At 37.4% G+C, this 24,776-nt stretch overlaps 1 protein-coding gene across 1 annotated transcript; it reads right to left on the bottom strand.

The window, feature by feature from the left end:
* Positions 12,904 to 14,395, bottom strand: LOC109363617. Its single transcript, XM_019609868.1, has 3 exons — positions 13,918 to 14,395; positions 13,189 to 13,847; positions 12,904 to 13,080 (listed from the first exon to the last, which is right to left on the bottom strand). Exons 1-3 carry the CDS (start codon positions 14,393 to 14,395, stop codon positions 12,904 to 12,906), a joined length of 1,314 nt encoding a protein of 437 aa, XP_019465413.1.

Genomic DNA, 24,776 nt, shown 5'->3' with positions numbered 1-24,776 from the left:
TTTCTTTTCTCTGGCCACCACAACTTATATCCTTTTACACCATCAGGATATCCAAGAAAAATGCATTTCAATGCTCTTGCATCAAGTTTTCCTTCTTTGTTATGAGCATATGCAGGGCAACCAAATATCCTCAAATTATCATAATTTGCAGGAACACCCGACCACATCTCTTCTGGAGTTTTAAAGTCAATAGCCGTTGATGGACATCTGTTGATCAAGTAACAAGCTGTATTGACAGCTTCCGCCCAGAATTGTTTTGGCAATCCAGCATTTGACAACATACACCTTGTCCTTTCAAGTAAGGTTCTGTTCATCCGTTCTGCAAGTCCATTTTGTTGAGGAGTGTGCCTCACAGTATAATGTCTGACAATACCATGATCCTTGCAAAAGTTTCCGAATTCTCTGCTACAAAACTCTAGGCCATTGTCAGTTCTCAGTCGCTTGATCTTCCTCCCAGTTTGCTTTTCGATCAAGGTTTTCCACTGCTTGAACTTCACAAATGCTTCACTTTTGTGTTTCAAAATGAAGATCCAAACCTTCCTTGAATAATCATCAATGAAAGTTAGCATATATCTCCTACCACCATGAGAAGGTACTTGGGAAGGACCCCACAAGTCAGAATGTACATAATCCAACGTGCCTTTTGTTCGATGAACTGCATTGTTGAATTTTATTCGACATTGCTTCCCAAAAATGCAATGTTCACAGAAGTCTACCTTCCCGACTTGTTGACCACATAGCAATCCTTGCTTGGCCAACTCGGCTAGACCTCTTTCACTAACATGACCCATTCTTAGATGCCACAATTTGGTGACATCATAATCACTTGTTGATGAGACAGCAGCAACACCCGTGATTGTGTTTCCTTGTAGCATGTAGAGACTATTCTCTTTCTTTCCTTTCATTACAACCATAGCGCCTTTAGATATTCTTATAGCTCCACCTTCACCTTTGTAGCTATAACCTTTTGAATCTAGTGTTCCCAAGGAAATCAGATTTTTCTTCAATTCTGGAACATGCCTTACATCTGTCAACGTCCTTACGATTCCATCGAACATCTTGATTCTAATTGAGCCGATGCCAATGACCTTGCAGGGAGCATTATTTCCCAAAAGGACCTTGCCCCCATCTAAGGGTTGGTAAGTTGAAAACCAATCCTTAATGGGACACATGTGATATGAGCATCCAGAATCAAGTACCCATTCATCTTTTGAATCGTGCTCTGAGACTATTAGTGCATCTGCACTATCATAGTCATTTGCTACAGCTGCATCTCCATATTCACAAATCTTTTCCTTGCCTTTGCGCTCTGGACAATTCTTTCTTATATGACCTTCCTTATGACAATGAAAACATTTATACTTTCTAGGTTTCGCTTTAGACTTGGACCTAGATTTCCCTCTTTCACCAAATTGATTTCGCCTCTCTGTTCTTCCTCTGGCAAAAAGACTATCACCTGAGCCTTCAGATCTCGAATCTGATACTCTTTTCTTCAGTTCTTTTGAGTGCAACGCCGCCTTTACTTCGTCTAAGGTCAGATCTTCTCGACCATACATCATGGTGTCGATGAAGTGCTCATAAGAACTTGGAAGGGAACATAGTAGAAGAATTGCTTGGTCTTCATCTTCAATTTTAACATCAATATTCTTTAGATCAAGAATAATTTTGTTAAATTCATCCAGATGATCTTTTATGGGTTTTCCTTCCTGCATTTGAAGGGTATATATTCTTTTCTTCAAATACAGCCTGTTGGTGAGTGACTTCGTCATATACAGGCTTTCCAGCTTCAACCATAATGAAGCAGCTGTAGTTTCATCTGACACTTCTCGTAGAACTTCATCTCCCAAGCACAACAAAATTGCACTATGTGCTTTTTCCAGGTTTTCATCCTTCTCGTCCTCGGTCAGACTCTGTGGTAACTTGTTTCTACCTTCCAAGGCTTTTCCCAAGCCTTGATGAACTAGTAGAGCCTTCATCTTCAATCGCCATAGGTTGAAATCATTTTCTCCATTAAATTTCTCCAAATCAAATTTAGCACTCGCCATGATAACCGTATACCAGAACAGTATCGTAGTCCGTGAACATACACCAGGAAAGCTCCCAGGAAAGAGAGGTGGGTCTTAACAGACACGCTTAAATACCAGGTCTTTCCTAAGACAGAACTTTCCTAGACATGCACTTTCACACTATTATACCTTTCTAGTAACAAGAACAATTCTTTTCTGGTGTGTAAGATCAGACAATGCTGCAAACACAGAGCATACTAAGAATTTTCTTTTAGATCGTACGGCTTAGCATGCAAGAGCTCTACGAGCTCTGATACCAGTTTGTTGATGCGGAAGACATATGGAGAAAATATAATAGAGAAAATGACACCGAGAAATTAACGTGGTTCAGCAATTTGCCTACGTCCACGGTTGAAGAGCAACAATGATATTATCACTATGATAAAAGAGAATTACAAGTTCACTCAAGTGTTTCACTCACTTCCCAAAACCCAAGTACACCCAATATCACTCTCACTCACTTATATCTTAAACACTAAAATATTCCTCACAATATTAGAACAAGAGAAGAAGAGAGAATATGCACTAAGGCTAGAATATTGGTGTGTCTTACAATGGCTTGGAGCATTCCTATTTATAGCCAAAGCCTTGAGGATCCTATGGCCAAAAACAAAGATGCTTCACCACAACCTCTTCTTCTCATTGGCTACAAAAGAGGTTACACTATAGCCACTCATTTTACTTGGCCACAAGAATGTTTCATCATAGCCACTTCTTTTGCCACATCATTCTCTTTTTCTTTTAAGCCAATATTTAATAGATTCAAAATCAAGTAAAAGCAAGAACTTATATTGGAGAAGCAGAGGAGTCACAGTATACAAAAAGGAAATGTGCACATACAAGAGGAAATCTAAAAAGGGGTTAGTAATCATGTATATCATCATCATTTTTTTTCCTTTTAGTATTCATTAACTAGAGAGTAGACAATTTTCAATAGCTTTTACTCAATTTCAAATCAGTTTTTATATGCAATCCTTATGTCTTTCCTTATTAACAAGTATAATTTTTTTGCATCAACCACGCATATCTAAAAAACAGCAACACAGATAGTGACTAACAAGAGTAAAAAAATACACTTATATAACAATAACCATCAAACCCCAATTAAGCCTTTTTTCTGTGTTAGGCAGGATAGTGGTAACCATATGTTACCCCTCTTAAGCCTTTTTTCATTTACTTATTTTTGTTTAAAAAAAAATAAAAACATTTTTTCTATTTATTCATTATGTGTTTATTTGTTTCTTTATCTATTATATTTTGTTGTTATATTAAGGAAATGATCTTTTCCACCTAAGTTGATGTTCATTAAGTTTCACCGGTTATTCACATAAATTTAGTACAAAAAATGAGTTTTTTATATATAACAATATATTTAAAACTAAAGGTTTTATATCTTTAACAAATAAAATTATTTCAATGAGAATGTAATAGTGATGTTATGACTTGTGTTGTATCTTGCTTCTTACTTCGAGTCGAGAATCGGTCGTGATCATTTGTACTGCATCTGTTATTTATCGAAGTAAGAAGATGGTTAACGATCAATGTTGACTCTTCACTTATTTAATCTCTCTTTAAAATATTTAAGCAAAAATGTTTTAAATATTATTTTGGGATTCAATAGCGATGTTACAACTCGTATTGCATCTTTCTCCTTGCTTCGAGCCGATAATCGATCACGGTCACTTGTACTGCTTCTACTATCTATTGAAGTGGGAAGATGGTGGATTTATTTTAAGTCTATGTGCTTCCTCACACACTCAGTTGGTACACTTGACTTGTACACACCCAACATCCAGGTGTTAGAGATTGAGATTGGGATAGGGGGACATTGCTCTGCTAGTAAGTGACCTTGTGTCACATCGGGTATTAGCGTGATGGACCACCCAGATTGTTCCCATGTATTGTGAGTTGGCCGCTTGGGGAGCTAGTCTCTTCTCGTAACTAGCCCATGATATGTGGTTTCCTTCTTTTTAAGATTAGATACAATCTAGTGACCTTTAGAAGTCTAAACTTTATCGAGTCCACTTTAGACAAGACCTAGCAGTCCATCATAGGGTTACGACTTTTAGAATTTCCAAAAACCTTATAAGTATATCTTACATAGGACACATGAAACAAACATTAATCCATCTTCCTTTTACATCAATGCACATCATGAAACATGATTTACCATCATTCCAAATTGTTTTAAGCATATTAGCCATTAAATATTAAACAATATTTATAACATACCCCTGATGGGCCGAATGCCCTAGGGACATTTTTTTGCCATACCAACAAATTTGGTTTATACTTTTTTTAATCCCATGCCATAATCATTGTTCTTTATCAAACATTTTCATTTTATTCTTCATTACATATCATACATCATTGCATTTCATATAACATCATAATGTTCATGCATTCATATAACATTTTTTTATCATCTTTAATAAGCAGATAACTTTTCAGAAACTATATTGTGGTAGAGACCCTACTCTCATTCCAAAGATGTCATGAAAAAGGTCATTTCAAGATCCGATGTTGCACTCAACTGTTGTATGTATGGATAATCACTAGGTTCAAACACCGTCAGTATCCGGATTGGAGCAGATACCTCCTCTTGAGGTTCAGAAACATTGTGGTGAAATCAATGCAACTGTTGGACTGGAAAAAGATGTTATGAAAAAGGTCATTTCAAGATCCCATGTTGCACTCAACTTTTGTATGTGTGGATGATCACTAGGTTCAAACACCATCAGTATCCGGATTGGAGCATATATATTGAGGTTCAGAAATATTATGGTGAAACCAATGCAGCTGTTGGACTGGAAAAAGTTGTTTGACAAGGTTACTCCTAGATACTGTGGGACAAAGACTCGCTTGTGTGAGAGACATCCACCAATCATGTATTCTTATTGAGAGTACCCAAATTTGATATTAATGGGACCTCGAGGATGCATTTCCTTCACTCCAGCTCTGGTGCTTGGTCAGCTCAAATAAGGAATGACACTAGTACGGCCAGAACAACTACAGGGAATCTCCATGTGGTTCAAAGGTGAGGAGGCCACCAAAGAGAAATTGGACTCAATCAGAAACGCTCTGAAAAGGATCCGTCTTTGTGGACCAAATGAGTTGAGAGAACATCATGCCTTATACACCAATGAATACAAGCTATGGTGTAGCGAAAGGCGAAATGGTCAAGCTGTCCCATCAATTTCCCAACAGCAGGAACCATCTGGTCCATCTAAGAACGAGTTACTGAAGGAACAGATCAAGCTCTTAGAGGTGAAGCTACAAGAAGCCAGGGATATACATGACAAGGATAATCTAGGCCTTGAGAAACTCAACAAAATCACTACCAATATAAAGAAGGATCAAACCAGCCTCAAAAGGGACTATGCTGAAATGTGCTCTCGGTTTGGAAAAGTTCACTTAATTTGGGCAATGAAAGAGAAAGATGCAGAGATACCTGACTATAACGATCGGTTGAAAGCGTAAAGTCATTTCACGCGCAAGGCTCCAGCCAAAGCAGAGGCTCTAGAGCTTGAAATGGAGAAGATAAAACAGAGTGAAAGGCAAGTATGGGCTAATGTTAAAGATTACCAGTTGGTATTAGGTGAAGGTCAACAAAGAGAAGAGAACCTCAAAGCCAACCTCGGAGAAGACTTTCTATGATGCATTAATATAAGCAAGTCAGCTATGAGAACAACTTGGGAAACTCCGAACTACATATGATGAACTAGTGGCTAGCTAGGAAAATTGGAAGGGAGTACTCGAAGAAAATAAATGGGAGAAAGATAAATGGGAAGGGAGATGTAGACAAAGAGTTGATGGTCTTGTTGATTTTTCTGATGATTGGTTGAAGTTGTTCTATGAGGCTAGACAAGAGATGATAATGTACCCGAAAAAATGTACCCGGAAACAGAGCTTCTTCCACAAATGAAGGCATTTTTTGAAGCTTGTGGGGGAATAGCTCGACAACTTAAGAAATGGCGGGTTAAGGCTACAAAAGAATTCTATAAGTAATGAAAAAGAGAAAAAACAATAAAGGAATTGTAGTTCCTTGCTTGAAGTATTAATAACATTTCTTTTTTCGCAACTCTTTATATCTATGTGTGCAAAAGCAAATTAACCTCCTACTTACAAGTAATGTTATCTAAAAAAGTTTAAAATATATTCTATTTAGATACAACCTTGGTCCAAAACTATGTGTTTTCTCTAATGGTTGTCGTCAACTGCATGTGACTTCGTTGGGTACGCCCTCAAATCACCAAATGTAGGGCAAGATGTTTAATGCTAACAACCCCTAATAAGAGAACAAATATAGATGCACTCAAGGTTAGAAACTTGATGTTCTATTCTAAGATTTTCGCCAACGCAAAAATGAGCCAATGGGGCATGCCTCTTGGTCACTAGAATGTGGGTCAAAATGTCTTACTATACCGATCCTCTCTACGAAAAGGAATTTAAAATTATTGCATGCATCATTTTTTTTCATTTAAATAAAATAAAAATTTTCTCACCCATGTATCATATAAACATTGCTCCTAAGCATCCTTACCACACTAGACTGCAAATCCAAGCTGATGGCAGACCAAAAATCTAGTAGCACTGATAACATGTTCGAGCTTACTGAAATCAAATAGCAATGAATCAGATGATGAAAATTATCCAGGATATTGAAAAGGCTTAGGACTCAGAAGAAGATACCACTGCGCCAAGCGCCAAACAACCACAATCTGCACAAAGGGTGAGTCCGAAGATAATTATTGGGGCCAACCATTTTAGGGACATTGTCATAAGGTATGAAGATACAACTGATGATCCAGAGAAAGAACAATCACCTCAGAAAGACTATGACGAGCAAGACGAAGATCCTACTCACGATCCTCCTCCTACGGGCAAGTCCACAAACTATCAGGCATAAATTAAGATAAACATTGGTACCCCAAATGACTCATCAAGCCAAGATAGGGCAAAGCTGGAGCTGATAAAAGTTTCCTCATATAAAAAATGCAGTTGAGACGTGCATGGTGCCAAATGTAGTGTTTCCACCCAAATTTAAAACTCATGAGTTCGAGAAGTACAACGATACTTCATGCCCCTAAAAGTTAGTTGCATATGTATGTCAGGAAGATGGCAACTTACCATGGAAATGATAAATTGTTGATTCACTACATCCAAGACAGTTTGATAGGGGCGGCCATGGGCTGGTATTTCATGAAGCTGTATAAGTACAATGAGGATGTTGCTCTTGACATTGCCCATCTCTAGAGCATGACTAAGAAACCACAAGAGAGCTTTAAGGAGTATACCGAAAACTGGAGAGCTTTGACATCATAAGTCATTCCTAGATTGGAGGAATAAGAACAATTGTCCAGCTTTGTGGACACTTTGAAGGAACCCTATTATGACTACTTGGTGGGAAGTGTGGCATCCAGTTTCAATACACTTATTAAAGTGGGGGAGAAAATGGAAGGGCACATAAAAAGTGGAAAGCTAGCAGGAGATCAGTCTAAGTCGGGTACAGGGAAGAAGTCCCACTTTATGAAGAAGAAAGAGGGAGAGAAGTCGAAGGGGTATAAGGCCCAAAACTCCAAATACCAGGCCTCATACAATGCCACACCTTCCACACCTTCCACACAACCCACAATAACAACAACCAAACCTACCAAAACTATAACCAAGTATAACCCTACCAACCCCGTCAAAACCACATCCAAACACAATCCTACTAAAACCAAACTCAAAACCGCAATTACCCTAACCCCGAAAAAGAAGCCCACAATTCGACCCTATACCAATATCTTATGCAGAACTATACACTCACCTTTTAAGGAACATAATGTTTAGCCCTATAATAGGAACAATGCTCGAATCACCCGAAGCTTGGTTTAATCCAAATGTTACTTGCGAGTACAACTCTGAGATCATTGGCCATTCTAATGAACACTGTAAGGCTCAAAAGCATAAGGTGCAAAACCTAATCAATGCAAAACAACTACATTTCAAGACCACCATGCTAGATGTAGACATGAATCCATTACCTAGTCACGACAATCAAGGCGTGAATGCTGTAGATTAGGCTCAGGGAAGAGCATTCATTTGGGAGGTAGCTGAGGTAAAAACACCCATGAGGGTAAATTTTCGGGAGACGTGCAAGCTTGGAATGGTAGAAAGGCTAGTGGAAGATGAAGGCTCAAATAGTTGTGAGTTGCATGGCGAAGTGGGTCACACCCTAGAGGAATTTCCAAAGTTTAAGCTCTTACGGCAGAAGATGTTGGATATGAGATTGATCACGATAGAGAGTGAACCTTCGTATCAAAATATGAATGCTACTACAAGAAGTGAGGAGGAAATGAGAAGGGTCATGAGGCCATCAATCATTTGTTACGAAGCGGTGCTGAATATTCTGGATAATGGTCATTTACACCCACAAATAACTCGGTGGATACTAATAATAAGTAGGATGGAGCCTGTTCTGAGGTCTGCAACAGAAGAGAGACCACGACCGTCGCTTACAAAACAGATAAAGTTGTGCCATGGATCTATAATAGAACATCTTCAGAGATAGTTGAGTAGTAGTTAGAAGTCACCAATATCGTTGGGGACAGTCGAATAACCAGAAGTGGACGTGTCTATCCTCTCTCAGATGGGAAAAATGTGTATCCCTTTGGAAGATGAATTGGAGGCAAATCTAAATGTATCAGAATTGCTTTATTGGCAAGGTTTTTATTGACAACGACTCGTTCGTCAATGTCATGTCGAAAAAGATGTTATTCAGGCTTCCAGCGGATGCATCGTATATGTGACCAAGCTCTATGGCAGTGAAGGCGTTTGATGGGTCAAATAGAGATGTCATGCGGTAAATAGAGTCACCTATAAAAATAGGACCCTTCATTTTCCAGATAGTATTCCATGTCATAGACATCAATCCTAGTTACAATCGTTTATTGGGAAGGCCATGAATCCATGCTTAAGGGGTTGTGCCTTCTATATTGCACCAGCGAGTTAAATTAATAGTGGATTGAAAGTTCCTCACCATTTTGGGAGAAGAGGATATGTTAGTGTCAAGATCTCTCGACACTCCATACATTGAGGCAGCAGAGGAAGCTATTGGAACATCCTTCTAAGCACTAGAGATTGCCAATGTCTCATTTGTAGGAGGGGACACCCACACTAAGGCCCCAACCTTTAGAAGCATCACTATTGTTGACAAGAGTAATCTGAGAAAGGACAACCAGCCAAGAAAAAGGTTTGGAAATTTTGGCTAAGGAAGAGAAAACATAGTCATACTATGACACACCAAAGATCGGTATGGCATGGGATACAAACCCACCCGGGAAGATAGGGAGAGAAATGCTGAAGAAAAGAGGAAAGGAAGGATGGCTCGCCTAGGGTAGTGGGAGTATGAAGCCGATGGGATGTCCATCCCACACATTAGCAGGAACTTCATCAATGCTGGCTTAGAACCACAAATGATTGCTGTTGTAGGAGATGATGATTCAGAAGATGGGGTAGACTTTGTTGTTTAGTGCCCTCCAGGCACCACTCTCAACAACTTGATAGAGGAAGACGCGTCTCCACAAATGGTTTTAGAAACAATGTAATAAGATGCTAGAATCCTTTAGTCATATCTAAAGCTATTGGATTTATTTTCTTTCTTTTCGAATAAGGACATGTATTTATGTTTCATTCAATAATATAAGTTTTTGAATTCAATAAAATGCATTTCTTTCTTCATATTCTGTGTTTCATTCCATTCTTCATATTTTTACACTTGCACACATGAAACAATCACACAAAAAGCAACAAGTAAAGCCATGAAAAAACCAAAAAAAAAAAACTAGTCATAACATCAACCCAATTCAGATCTAACTTTAACCCTAGGAATAATAATCGGGTTATTAGCGACACATACAATCATGATCATCCAGTTAATCAACTCGACGAGGGAGATAGTGATGAAGAATGGGAGGCATCACCTGAGTTATTGAGGATGGTTGAGCAGGAGTCTAGAGAGATTAAGCCTCATGAAGAACCTAGTGAGCTAGTAAATTTCTGGACGGAGGACGATAAAAAAGAAGTGAAAGTAGGTACATTGATGAAAGAAGAAGAGCGCAAAAAGATGATTGAACATCTGCACGAGTTCAAAGATGTTTTTGCCTGGTCGTATGTCAACATGCCTGGTCTGGATAGAAACATAGTGGAACACAAGCTTCCATTGAATCCAAATTCACGTCCGGTTAAGCAGAAGCTAGACGTTGGGTTTGTGTCAGTCTCTACATATCTAGGTTGGGTGGCTAATGTTGTAGCAGTACCAAAGAAAGGAGGCAAACTCAGGATCTACATTGAATACCAAGATTTGAATAAGTCTAGCCCGAAGCATGATTACCCAGTACCCCATATAGATGTCTTGGCCGACAACACTGCAGACCATGCCCTTTTCTCCTTCATGGATGAATATTCTGGTTATCATCATATCAAGATGGCTTCTAAGGACATAGATAAAACTACTTTCATCACCCCAATGGGAACCTTTTGCTATCTAGTCATGCATTTTGGTCTGACGAATGCTATGGCCACATACTAGAGTGTCATGGTAGCTCTTTTCCACGACATGATGCATAAAGAGGTGGAGATCTAAATAGACGACATCATATGCAAATCCAGATCAGAGGGGAAGCATGTGGAGAATCTAAGGAAGTTGTTCGAACGACTCAGAAAGTATAGCCTCATGCTAAACCTCACAAAATGTAGCTTTGGGGTTAAATTAGGACGAATCCTCGGTTTCATTGTCAGGCAGAAAGGAATTGATGTAGACCCCGAGAAGGTCAAAGTAATGATGGAGATGCCAACACCCCAAACCAAGAAAGAAGTTAGAGGTTTATTACGGCGGTTGAACTACATATCCAGGTTCATATCTCAGCTAACAACTACATGTGAATCAATCTTCAAGCTACTAAGAAAGAGTCAGGCAGTTAGATAGAATGACGATTGCCAAAAAGCCTTTGAAAGCATAAAGCAAAGGAGTATCTTCTTAAGCACCAGATCTCCTTCTTAAGCATAAAGCAATTGACCATGACATATAACAGTTAACCTTTTCTCTTCTATCATGTTCAGTTGGTCGTACCGTGCTTGAATCCAGTCTGATTCTTTCAATTCTGCTTCTGCCATGATTCTAAGTGACGGGATTTCTACTTCAATAGGGAGCACTGCCTCCATCCCATACACTAACGAGTAAGGTGTTGGCTCAGTTGATGTGCGTACCGAGGTTTGGTACCCATGTAGAGCAAAAGGTAATATTTCATGTCAATCCTTGTATATCACCACCATCTTCTGAACAATCTTCTTAATATTCTTGTTTACTGCTTCTCTGCTCCATTCATCTTAGGGCGATAAGGTGAGGATGCGTGATGCATTCATCTCTCTCTAGTATGTGGTCATAGCATTCTTCAGACCAAAAGGCGTGACTAGATAGCAAAAGGTTCCCCGTGGGGTGATGAAAGTAGTTTTATCCACATCCTCAGAAACCAGCTTGATATGATGATAACTAGAATATCCATCCGTGAAGGAGAAAAAGGCATGGTCTGTAGTGCTGTCGACCAAGACATCTAGATGGGGTACTGGGATATCATCCTCCAGGCTATCCTTGTTCAAATCTCAGTAGTCAACGCAGATCCTGAGTTTGCCTCCTTTCTTTGGTATTGCTACAACATTAGCCACCAAACATGAATATGTAGATACTGTCACAAACCCAACATCTAGCAATTTCTCCACCTCTTCTTTCACCCTTAAGAAAATCTCTAGCTTTAACCTCCCTTAGCTTCTACTTAACCGGACGTGAATTTGGATTCAATGACAGCTTGTGGTCCACTATGTTTCTGTCCAGATCAGGCACGTCGACATACGACCAGGAAAAATCATCTTTGTGTTCTTCTTCTATCATCAGTGTACCTACTTTCACTTCCTTTTTGTCGTCCTCCGTCCCCAAATTTACTAGCTTAGTGGGTTCTTCATGAGGCTTAATCTCTCTAGACTCCTACTCAACCATCTTTAATAACTCAGGTGATGCTTCCTATTCTTCATCACTATCTCCCTCATCGAGCTGATTAACTGGATGATCATGATTGTATGTGTGGCTAATAACACAATTATTATTTCTAGGGTTAAAGTTGGATCTGCATTAGGTTAATGTTATGATTAGTTTTTTTTGGTTTTTTCATGGCTTTTTTGTTTTTGTTTTAGTGTGCGTCAGTCTAAAAATATGAAGAATAGAATGAAACATAGAATATGAAGTAAGAAATGCATTTTATTGAATTCAAAAACATGTACTATTCAATGAAACATAAATATATGTCCTTATTCGAAAAGAAAAAAAATAAATCCAATAGCTTTAGACATGGCTAAGGGATTCTAGCATCTTATTACATTGTTTCTAAAAACACTTGTGGAGACATGTCTTCATGTATCCAGTTGTTGATAGTGGTACCTGGAGGGTACTGAACAACATAGTCTATCCCATCTTCTGAATCATCATCTCCTACAACATCAATCATTTGTGGTTCCAAGCCAACTCTGATTATGTTCTTGCTAATGTGTGGGATGGACATCCCACCATCTTGATACTCCCGCTGCCATAGGCTAGCCATCCTTCCTTTTCTCTTCTCTTTAGCATTTCTCTCCCTATTTTCTCGGGTGGGTTTGTATCCCATGACATATTGATATGTGGTGTATCGTAGAATGATTATTTTTTCTCTTCCTTGGCCAAACTTTCCGAACCCTTTTCCTGGATGGTAGCCCCTTTTCAGCATTACTCTTGCCATCATTAGTGATGCTTCCGAAGGTTAGGGCCTTAGTATGGGTGTCCCCCTCCTACAAATGAGGCATTGGCAATCTCTAGTGCTCGGAAGGATGTTCCAATAGCTTCCTCCGCTGCCTCAATGTATGGAGTGTTGAGAGATCTTGACACCAACATATCCTCTTCTCCCAAAACAGTGGGGATCTTTCCATCCACTATGAATTTAACTCCCTAGTGCAATGTAGAAGGCACAACCCTTGAAGCGTGGATACATGGTCTTCCCAATAAACAACTGTAACTAGGATTAATATTCATGACACGAAATACTATCTACAAAACGCAGGGTCCTATTTTTATATGTAACTCCATTTCCCCCATGACATCTCTGTTTGACCCATCAAACGCCTTCACTACCATAGAGCTTGGTCCCATATATGATGCATCCACTAGAAGCCTGAATAACGTCCTTTTCGACAGGACATTAAGGGACGAGCCACTATTGATAAGAACCTTGCCAATTAAGCAATTCTGATACATTATAGAGATGTGTAGATGGCTAGTGTGTCCCATTCCCTCAGAAGGTATTTCATGATCACTAAAAGATATGTAATTATCACCTACAATGTTATTGATGATACCATTGAGCAGTATCTCCATCAACACCTTTTTGTGGGGCTCAGAACTCATTAGCAGAGATAGAATGGATATTCTAGCAGGAGTGCGGTTTAGTTGATCCACGACCCTATACTCACTTTGCTTTGTGACTTTCAAAAATTCACAAGTTTCCGCATTAGATACTTCCCCTTTATCTCCATGCTTATGCAATAGTTCATTCAAATTTGCCTCCAATTCATCTTCCACAAGGATACACACTTTCCCCATCCCTTTATCCTTGGTTGGGACATTTTCGAAATCTGAGGGAACATAGACACGTCCACTTCTGGTTATTCGACTGCCCCCAACGACATTGGTGACTTCTACCTGCTGCTCAGCTATCTCTATAGATCCATGACACCGCTTCGTAACGAATGATTGATGGCCTCAAGACCCTTCTCGTTTCCTCCTCACTTCTTGTAGTAGCATTCATATTTTGATACGAAGGTTCAATCTCTATCGTGATCAATCTCATATCCAACATCTTCTGCCGTAAGAGCTTTATCTTTGGACATTCCTCTAGGGTGTGACCCACTTCGCCATGCAACTCACAACTATTTGAGCCTTCATCTTGCACTAGCCTTTCTACCATTCCAAGCTTGCACATCTTCCGAAAAATTACCCTCATGGGTGTTTTTACCTCAGCTGCCTCCCAAATGAATGCTCTTCCCTGAGCCTGATCTACAACATTCACACCTTGATTGTCGTGACTAGGTAATGGATTCATGTCTACATCTAGCATGGTGGTCTTGAAATGTAGTTGTTTTGCATTGATTAGGTTTTGCACCTTATGATTTTGAGCCTTACAGTGTTCATTAGAATGGCCAATGACCCCATAGTGGTATTCACAAGTAACATTTGGATTAAACCAGGCTTCGGGTGATTCAGGCATTGTTCCTATTATAGGGCTAAACATTATGTTCCTTAAAAGATGAGTGTATAGTTCTGCATAAGATATTGGTATATGGTCGAATTGTGGGCTTCTTTTTCGGGGTTAGGGAAATTGCGTTTTTGAGTTTGGTTTTGGTAGGATTGTGTTTGGATGTGGTTTTGACGGGGTTGGTAGGGTTATGTTTGGTTATAGTTTTGGTAGGTTTGATTGTTGTTAATGTGGGTTGTGTGGAAGGTGTGGCATTGTATGAGGCCTGGTATTTGGAGTTTTGGGCCTTATACCCCTTCGACTCCGTGACCACTAATAGTGCCTCTCACTCTTTCTTCTTCATAAAGTTGGACTTCTTCCCTGTACCCGACTGAGACTGATCTCCTGCTAGCTTTCCACTTCTTATGTGCCCTTCTATTTTCTCCCTCACTTTAATAAGTGTATTTGAAACTGGTTGCCACACTTCCCACCAAGTAGTCATAATAGGGTTTCCTTCAAAGTGTCCACAAAGATGGACAATTGTTCTTCTTCCTCCAATCTAGGAATGACTTATGATGCCAAAGCTCTCCAACATTGGATATACTCCTTAAAGCTCTCTTCTGGTTTCCTATTCATGCTATGAAGTTGGGCCATGTTAGGAGCAACATCCCCATTGTACTTAAACAGCTTCATGAAGGCGTTCGGTAAATAAACGAAAGTCTTAATCTGAGCCTTGTCTAATCGGATGTACCAGCCGATGGCCGCCCCTATCAAACTGTCTTGGAAGTAGTGAATTAACAATTTATCATTTCCATGGTGAGCTTTGATCTTCCTGACATACATATGCAACTAACTTTTCGGGGCAAAAAGTACCGTCGTACTTCTCGAACTCAAGAGTTTTAAATTTGGGTAGAAACACTACATCTGACACCATGCACAACTCAAATGCATTTTTTATATCAGGAAAGTTTGTTCCCTCAATAGCCCTTAGTATCTCTTTTATCAGCTCCAGCTCTGCCCTCTCTTGGCTTAATGAATCATCTGGGGTACCCATGTTTATCTTAATTTTTGCTTGATAGTTTGTTTGACTTGCCTTTAGGAGGAAGATCATGAGTAGGATCTTCGTCTTGCTCATCAGATTCTTTATGAGGTGATTGTTCTTCCTCTGGATCATCAATTGTATCTTCATACCTTATGATAACGTCTCTACGATGGTTGGCCCTAGTAACTATCTTCAAACTCGCCTTTTGTGCATATTGTGGTTGTCTGACGCTTGGTGTAGTGGTATCTTCTTCTGAATCCCGAGCCTTTTGCATAACCTATATGATTTTCATCATCTGATTAATTTGCTCTTTGATTTCAGCAAGCTCAGACCTGTTATCAGTGCTACTGGATTCTTGGTTTACCATCAGCTTGGATTGTAGTCTAGTGTAGTAAGGATGCTTAGGAGCAATGTTTATATGATACATAGGTGAGAAAAATTTTATTTTATTTAAATGAAGAAAAATGATGCATACAATAATTTTAAATTCCTTTTCGTAGAGAGGATCGATATAGAAAGACATTTCGACCCGCATTCTGGTGACCACGATGATTAGCATTAAACATTTTGCCCTACATTTGGTGACTTGAGGGCGTACCCAACAAAGTTGCATGCAGTTGATGACAACCATTAGAGAAAACACATAGCTTTGGACCAAGTATGTATCTAAATAGAAGATATTTTAAAAAAATTTAGATAACATTACTTGTAAGTAGGAGCCTAATTTGCCTTTGCACACATATGTATAAAGAGTTGCGAGAACAAGCAATTTTATTAATACTTCAAGCAAGGAACTACAATTCCTTTATTGTTTATTGTCTTTTTCATTACTTCTATAATTATTTTGTAGCCTTAACCCGCCATTTCTTAAGTTGTCTAGCTACCCCCCCTACAAGCTTCAAAAAATGCCTTCATATCTAGAAGAAGCATTGTTTTTGGGTACCTTGTCATCTCTTGTCTAGCCTTGTAGAACAACTTCAACCAATCATTTGAAAAATCACCAAGACCATCAAATATTTGTCTGTATCTTCCTTCCTATTTATCTTTCTCCCATTTACTTTCTTCGAGTACTTCCTTCCAATTATTTAAACAATTTTCCAAGCTGACCACTAGTTCATCATATGCAGTTCGGAGTTTCCAAGTTGTTCTCATAGTTGACTTGCTTATATTAATGCATCATAGAAAGTCTTCTTCGAGGCTGGCTTTGAGGTTCTCTTCTCTTTGTTGACCTTCACCTAATACCAACTAGTAATCTTTAACAGTAGCCCATACTTGCCTTTAACTCTATTTTATCTTCTCCATTTCAAGCTCTAGAGCCTCTGCTTTGGCTTGAGCCTTGCACGTGACATGATTTTGCGCTTTCAACTGATCGTATAGTTAGATATCTCTGCATCTTTCTCTTTCACTGTCTGAATTAAGTGAACTTTTCAAGACTGAGAGCACATTTCAACATAGTCCCTTTTGAGTCTGGTTTGATCCTTCTTCATGTTGGTGGTGATTTTGTTGACTTTCTCAAGGCCCAGATTATCCTTATCATGTGTATCCCTGGCTTCTTGTAGCTTCGCCTCTAAGAGCTTGATGTGTTCCTTCAGTAACTCATTCTCAGATGGACCAGATGGTTCCCACGGTTGGGAAATTGATGGGACAGCTTGACCATTTCGCCTTTCGCTACACCATAGCTTGTATTCATTGGTGTATAAGGCATGATGTTCTCTCAACTCATTTGGTCCACAAAGACGAATCCTTTTCAGAGCGTTTCTGATTGAGTCCAATTTCTCTTTGGTGGCCTCCTCACCTTTGAACCACATGGAGATTCCCTGTAGTTGTTCTGGCCGTACTAGTGTCATTCCTTATTTGAGCTGACCAAGCACCAGAGCTGGAGTGAAGGAAATGCATCCTCGAGGTCCCATTAATATCAAATTTGGGTACTCTCCGCAGGAATACATGATTGATGGATGTCTCTCATACAAACGAGTCTTTGTCCCAAAGTTCCTAGGACTAACTTCATCAAATAGATTTTTCAAGTCCAACAGTTGCATTGATTTCACCACAATGTTTCTTAACCTCAAGAGGAGGTATCTGCTTCAATCCGGATACTGATGGTGTTTGAACCTAGTGATCATCCACACATACAAAAGTTGAGTGCAACATGGGATCTTGAAATGACCTTTTTCATAACATCTTTGGAACGAGATTAGGGTCTTTGCAATAATAGCTGGGATTGGGTTAGCTCCAAACGATCTGATCTTTGCGAACACATCTATGGCCGCCTGATTAATCATGTCATGGACGAATGGGAACAAACCATGCCATAGATTTCCAAGGCGAATGTTGGTTTGAACAACTCCCATTTTCCTTGCTCCGCCGTTTGAATGATATGTTTTTCAAAAACTTCCACCTGAGTCCAAATTACATCCCTTGGTTGATGATGCTAGTCGAACTTGGGCTTACTCCAATGAGCCTCTCTATCAGATCTTCTATAACACTATGAGCTTCAGTGAATAGATAGACTTTCTCTCTGTCTCGCACCTAGATATCCATCATGACCTCATATTCCTCGATGGTAGGTGATGCATCTAAGTTAGGGAACTCAAAGACTCTCAGAATTGGGCTCTAATACTGAACCCTGGCGCCCATAACTTTCAGTGTATCTATGCCAACATTGATAAGGAGTAAGTCAATTAGCCTCCCATACTCTTTGTTGAACTGAATCTGAACTTCTTTAGGGATCTTCGGAATCAACTCTATCAAATAATTCACATCCATTCCTTGCACTTCCACTTTTACTCCCTTCTTCACCAATAAGTTACTGCTTTGACCCATAACAAGAGAAGTAGCTTTCATGTCTCACTATACCATAGATCTCTTTTCAGAAAAGGAATATACTTATTAAAGATAATAAAAAATTGTTATATGAATGCATGAACATTATGATGTTATATGAAATGCAATAATGTATGATATGTAATAAAGAATAAAATGAAAATGTTTGATATAGAACAATGATTATGGCATGGAATTAAAAAAAGTATAATCCAAATTTGTTGGCATGACAAAAAAATGTCCCTAGGGCATTCGGACCCATCAGGGGTATGTTATAAATAATGTTTAATATTTCATGGCTAATATGTTTAAAATAATTTGGAATGATGGTAAATCATGTTTCATGATGTGCATTGATACAAAAGAAAGGTGGATTAATGTTTGCTTTCTGTATCCTATGTAAGGTATACTTATAAGGTTTTTGTAAATTCTAAAAGCCGCAACCCTATGGTGGAATGCTAGGTCTTGTCTAAAGTGGACTCAATAAAGATTTAGACCTCTAAAGGTCATCAGATTGCATCCAATCTTAAAAAGAAAGGAAACCACATATCATGGGCTAGTGCAACTCAAGTGTACATTCAAAATAAATATCCGATGTGACACAAGGTCACTTACCGGCAGAGCAGATGTCCTCTATTTCAATCTCAATCTCTAACACCCAGGTGTAGGGCGTGTGCAAATCAAGTGTACCAAGTGTGTGTGTGGGGAAGCACATAGACTTTAAAATAAATCCACCCCCAAAATCTGCACAAGAAATAGGTGAGTACATTCAAAATAATTAATTGACTCGGAAAAAATAAATAAATACATAAACAAATAAATAAACAAAGATTTAGACAAATGTTTGTGTAAACAAAGAAAGAAAAAGGGTAAAAAAATCATGCAAAAAGTAGTTTTGGGCCTGACACTCTTAAAAAAAATATCTCCAACAGAGTCGTCAACTGCCGCGCCTTGATTCTCGTCCACACGACCTCTTAGAGTCGTCACTACATTTTGTGGTAAAAAATATAGAAAAATCTCTAAATCCCAATCACATTGGGCTTTAGGATTTTTGATATCCAAGTTCGGGAGTCGATTACAAATTGAGGAAGGTACTAGCACCCCGTTTGCCCGTAATGAAACGATACCCTAACTAATTGCATAAATTGAATACCCTTAATTTATTAAAATTAAACTACTTAAAAAAATATTTTTTTATTTTTTTGTGTCTGACAAATTCAAATTGCTCCTACATATCCTTGGATGCAATAGAGAAATCAAGACTATGTAGTTCTGGTTCAAAAATTGGTAACTTAGATTTTAAAAATGGTTTGAAATTGTTTGAATTTAAATGAAGTGGAACTAATAGATAAGGAGTTAACATTGACTGCTTACCCTCTTCCCACTTTAATATGTAGCAGAAGCAGTACTAGTGACTGTGACCGATTATCGGCACGAAGCGAGGAGAAAGATGCAATACGAGTTGTAACCTCGCTACTGAATCTCAAAATAATATTTAAAACATTTTTGCTTAAATATTTTAAAGAGATAATAAATAAGTGAAGTCAACATTGGCTTCTTACTTTGATAAATAACAGAGGCAATGCAAGTGACTGCGACTGATTTTTGACTCGAAGTAAGAAGCAAGATACAACACAAACCATAACCTCACTATTACATTCTCAATGAAATAATTTTATTTGTTAAAAGATACAGAAATTTTAGTTTTAAATATATTTTTTATATAAAAAACTCATTTTTTGCACTAAATTTATGTGAATAATCGGTTAAACTTAATGAACATCTACTTAGGCGGTTAAGATCATTTCCTTAATATAACAATAAAATATAATTGATACAGATACAAATAAACATAATCATAGAAAAATGTTATTATTATTATTATTATTTTTAAAACAAAAATAAGTAAATGAAAAAAAAGCTTAAGAGGGGTAACACACGGTTACCCCTATCATGCATAAGAAAAGGGAAGAGGGATTTGAAATCCCTAAATTAGCCACTCATTTTTCTTCTTCCAGCGGCGGCAGCCGGTCAAGGCTAGGGGAGGAGAAGATCGACGTCTATTAATGGTGACGACGTGTCTGGGCGAGATGAATGGCGGAAGGAGTCATACCATCCACAGTCATGACTCTGAGATGAATGGCCACGTCTAGACGGAGTCTAGCAGCAGCGGCAAAGGAAGAAGAGTCTCCTCTTCCGGTCACAACCGAATCTTCTTGGTTCCACATTTTCTCCTTCTTATTCTCGTCGGTGACGTTAAATTCGGTGAGCCGCCAGCATCGGTCTTGCTGTCGTGAATGTCCAGAGGCAGCGGTTCTTTTGTTCCAATGGCCGAGCTCCCTAGTTCTGTGGCCTCGGTAGTGGTGGTGATTCCCACTGGAGTAGTCGAAGGTATTTAAAGAAGATGGGAATAATGAAGTGAAATTGTTTTATTTTTTTGCTGTGTTGTTTTATTATGTTAGATGATAGAAGAAATAAACAAGAGTGTGGATTTATGGGGTGGTGTAGGAAGGATGTTTATGTTGAGAACTTGAGAGATCATGAAAATGAATAAGTATGTTTGAAGGAGAGAAAGTTATGAAGCATATTTGGGATGAGGTGGAATGATATTAGTTGTAACATTATCTAAAATGTTAAACACAATGTTTCACTCAGCCAAAGGCAATCACAACTTTACTTCAAAACTATATGTCAAGTCTCCTCCATTTTCTTTTTATGATAATTATAAAAGCTTGTAGAGGCATTGGGGTTTGATGGTTATTGCTATATAAGTGTAATTTTTTACTCTTCTTAGTCACTTTCCGTGTTGCTTTTTTTAGATATGCATGGTTGATGCAAAAAATTTATACTTGTTAATAAGGAAAGACATAAGGGTTGCATATAAAAACTGATTTGAAACTGGGTAAAAGCTGTTGAAAATTGTCTACTCTCTAGAACAAACCAGAGCCTAACAAAGTATATATATAGAAAAACATTATCATGGATGTACAATGTGTAACTTAATGATATGCATCATGTTAGAATACTAAAAGGAAAAAATGATGATGATATACATGATAACTAACCCTTTTTAGATTTCCTCTTGTAGATGCACATTTCCTTTTTGTATACCCTGACTCCTCTGCTTCTCCAATATAAGTTCTTGCCTTTACATGCTTTTGAATCTCAGGATGGTTTTTTTTCTGTTTTTTCTTCTTAATGGTGGAAGTTGTGTTTTTTCCTTTTTTTGCTTCAATCTGCTCTTTTCGTCTCTCTTTTTCTATGCTCTTTTTGCTAAATCTATTCTTTTTTCTCTAGTGCAGTTTTCAATTCGTTTCTTCCTTACTTAAAGGATGATATCATAGAAACTTTCTCCCTAAAAACTAGGTAACTACCCCCACTCTCACATTCTGGTTCCATCACTTTAGGCATAATTTTCAAACCAGTTTGTTACTTCAATTTTATTAGATATTTTTATTTGCTAATTTCGAATTAAATATTTATTTATATATATATATATAATTGAAATCAGAGTATTTACAATAATGATTTTTATTGCAATTAATTAAAAAAATGACCTATAATGTTACTATATGTATAATATGAACAATGTAATGGCTAAGATAATGATGAGTTGATGATTAAACTTAAAAGGTCCAAATTCCAGCCCATCAAGTTACTTAGAACAATGCTTAATATGACAAGCATATGTAACAAAATAATGCTATATAAAAACTTTAGTGTCATACTTTGCAATATTTCACAAAATAACTCTAAGATTAATACACCTTAGCGTTTATTTTTAATAAATGGTGGCCCATGGATGGAACAAAAATAGTATTAGGGATTTTTATTGGCCGGACAAAAGTATGTATTCACAGTTGTCTCTCTTTACTTGTTGCTTACTTGATAGCAAGCAAACTGAGATTCGTGAGATATCTTGGTAAGTAACTAGTAAAGGTGAAACCAAGTAAACGCATGTTGGTATACTTCTAAAATTTGGAGTAAAAAGGTGAAACCAAAGACGCAAGTTGGTGTACTACTAGAATTTGGAGTGAAAATATGAAACCAAAGACGCATGTTGGTATGCTGCCATGATTTGGAGTAAAAAGGTGAAACCAAAGACGCAGGTTGGTGTACTGCCAGAATTTGGATTAAAAAGGTGAAACCCAAGACGCATGTTGGTGTACTGCCAGAATTTGGAGTAAAAATGTGAAACCAAAGACACAGGTTGGTGTACTGCCAGAATTTGGAGTAAAAAGGTGAAACTAAAGACGCAAATTGGTGTAGTGCTAGAATTTGAATTGAAAGGTAAAGCCAAAGATGCAAGTTGGTGTATGGCCAGAATTTGAAGACACAAGGGTAAAAGCCAAGAACGCAGGTTGGTGTACTACCAGAACTTGGGGTGAAAAGTTCAAACCAAAGACGAGGTTGGTGTATTGCCAGAATTTGGAGACACAAGCTATTTGAATATGGGATGCCTTGTTTTTGTTGTTTCATTTTTAGATGAAATGCATATGATTGCTATTAATGCATGTTATGAGATGCTCATGTCTAGTAATTCTATAATTTTTTTCCAAATCAAATTGAGTTGTAATTGGTATTCATGGCTATTGCTCCATCGCACCCTCAACAATTGGTTGTAGATTTCTATTTGTGGGAAACGAGGTTGTTCAGCGATGATTAACTCTATCTTTCAGTAGTAAAATACTCAATTTCTTTCAAATACTAATCAAGACAACATATTTAAAATTCATAAGATAGTACAAGTTTAATAAAAACGAGCTATGCAACCAATAGACTTTAATTCATATGAGGATAAAGAAATATAAACGTGTTTGGCTTTTTGTGTTATGGGAGTTGGTTATAAATAACAAAACATGTTTGAACACCACTATACAATCATTGACCATCCAAAAATTGCCCTAGTAAATTGACTTAATTTTTGGTCTTCCAAAAATTTGCACCAGTATTGACTTATTGACTTGTGCTCTTTAGAGACATTTCCTTTTCATTTTTCTTTTGTCCCTAATTTTTGCATAGACCGCCCTTTCAGGTTTTCGACCTAACGCGATTTATTCATTTCTTTAAGAGTGTTTGTGTATTGATCGCACAATGCATAGATTTTTTTGGAAAAAATGTTTTGAATTTGTTTTGGACTCAGTCATTTGGTACGCTTGGCGTGTTTCTCAAACAATTCAAATATCAACAAGAACTTTTTAGGCTTGTATTGTGGTCTGGTTAGTGGTTTAAAAGGATATAAGGCTCAAATGATATGTTTCCCGCTGTTGAAAGATTATTCTTCAATGTTTTTTGTTGAAGCAAGTTTCTGATTTATTTATTTAGTTACTGGTTTATTCTTTGCTTGTCATCTCGGCTTTGTTGGAATAAATTCCAACCTGGTACAATGGTTTCAAGAATATTCTATTTGATAAAAAAAGTTAGCTTTATTGAATTATTAATAACTTCATACCATCTCAGCTTTGTTGGAATAAATTCCAACGTCAGTTTAATGGTATAAATTTAGAAAATTAAAAAAAGTGATAATTAGTGATATTTATTTTCATTTTCCTTTATTAACCAAACTACTTCATTATGGAAGGTTGGTAAAGAATAAATAAATAAAGCAATAAATAGTTAGTTGCATAATTTAAATGACAGAAAAAATAAATGTTAGTTACGAAAATGTAAATGACTGAAAATAAAAGTTAGTAGTTAGATCACTCATTATGACTATGTATTTTTATTTTTCACAAAGATACAATTTATGAATTAAATTGCACTTTGATTCAATGGTTTCTTTCTTTGTCAACAAATAAAATTTATAAGTTAACACTTTACTATTTTGTATTTGCATCTCTTTCAAGATTCAATTGTAGTATAATATAGGGTTATATCGAACCAAAATGAATTGCATTAATAGAAGAACATCATATAGACAAATTATAGAAAAAATAATGATTAAACATTGTTTTTTTGATGATTTTTGTGTTATGTCGCATAAAAAGTAACAAGGAAATATAAACTAATATTCACAAATTCTTGAGGAGAAAATTGGTTTGAAATATGGAATTATTTCTAGACTAGAATGATTTTGAAAAACATTAACAAGTTATGTGTTATACTTTCGTTTAATTCCACACATCGTTTCTAAATCCTTCATCTAGTGTTCTAGTATGATAAGATGATTTTGAAACCTTATGTAATACACTAAATAATAGTTAAATGTCACTCGTCGGAGTAGATTGTCACACCCTACTTCAGGCTCCATTAACATCATTTAGCCTTGAACATAAGTTGCTTAAAATAGATGCTTGATGTGGCAAGTGAACTAAGGTGTAGGTTATACTTTTTAGTTTACTTGTGAACACTTTAAGAAGAAGCATTTTTGGATCTTTAAATCAAGTTTTACGTGATCAAGCTAAAATCGCATTAAGAACTTCATAAAGAATAAAAAATTAACCAAAAGTAATAACTTGAATGTATTTAATTCAAAAGATGATACAAATGAAGAGAAGAAATAAAATTTCACCATACTCGAAATCAATGTGTAGGAGCATAAGCCATCTA

Source organism: Lupinus angustifolius, chromosome LG13 (assembly GCF_001865875.1).
Source record: "Lupinus angustifolius cultivar Tanjil chromosome LG13, LupAngTanjil_v1.0, whole genome shotgun sequence".
Lineage (NCBI taxonomy): Eukaryota > Viridiplantae > Streptophyta > Magnoliopsida > Fabales > Fabaceae > Lupinus > Lupinus angustifolius.
This window is presented reverse-complemented; position numbering and strand designations above follow the sequence as displayed.

Excerpts from the sequence above, each read along its gene's own strand:
- LOC109363617 (XM_019609868.1), bottom strand. The coding sequence starts at position 14,395 with ATGCCTGAATCACCCGAAGCCTGGTTTAATCCAAATGTTACTTGTGAA. Across the intron at positions 13,848-13,917 it reads TATGAATGCTACTACAAGAA|AGATAGCTGAGCAGCAGGTA; the intron begins GTGAGGAGGAAA and ends ATGGATCTATAG. Across the intron at positions 13,081-13,188 it reads ATATAAAAATAGGACCCTGC|GGAGTTAAATTCATAGTGGA; the intron begins GTTTTGTAGATA and ends ACATTGCACTAG.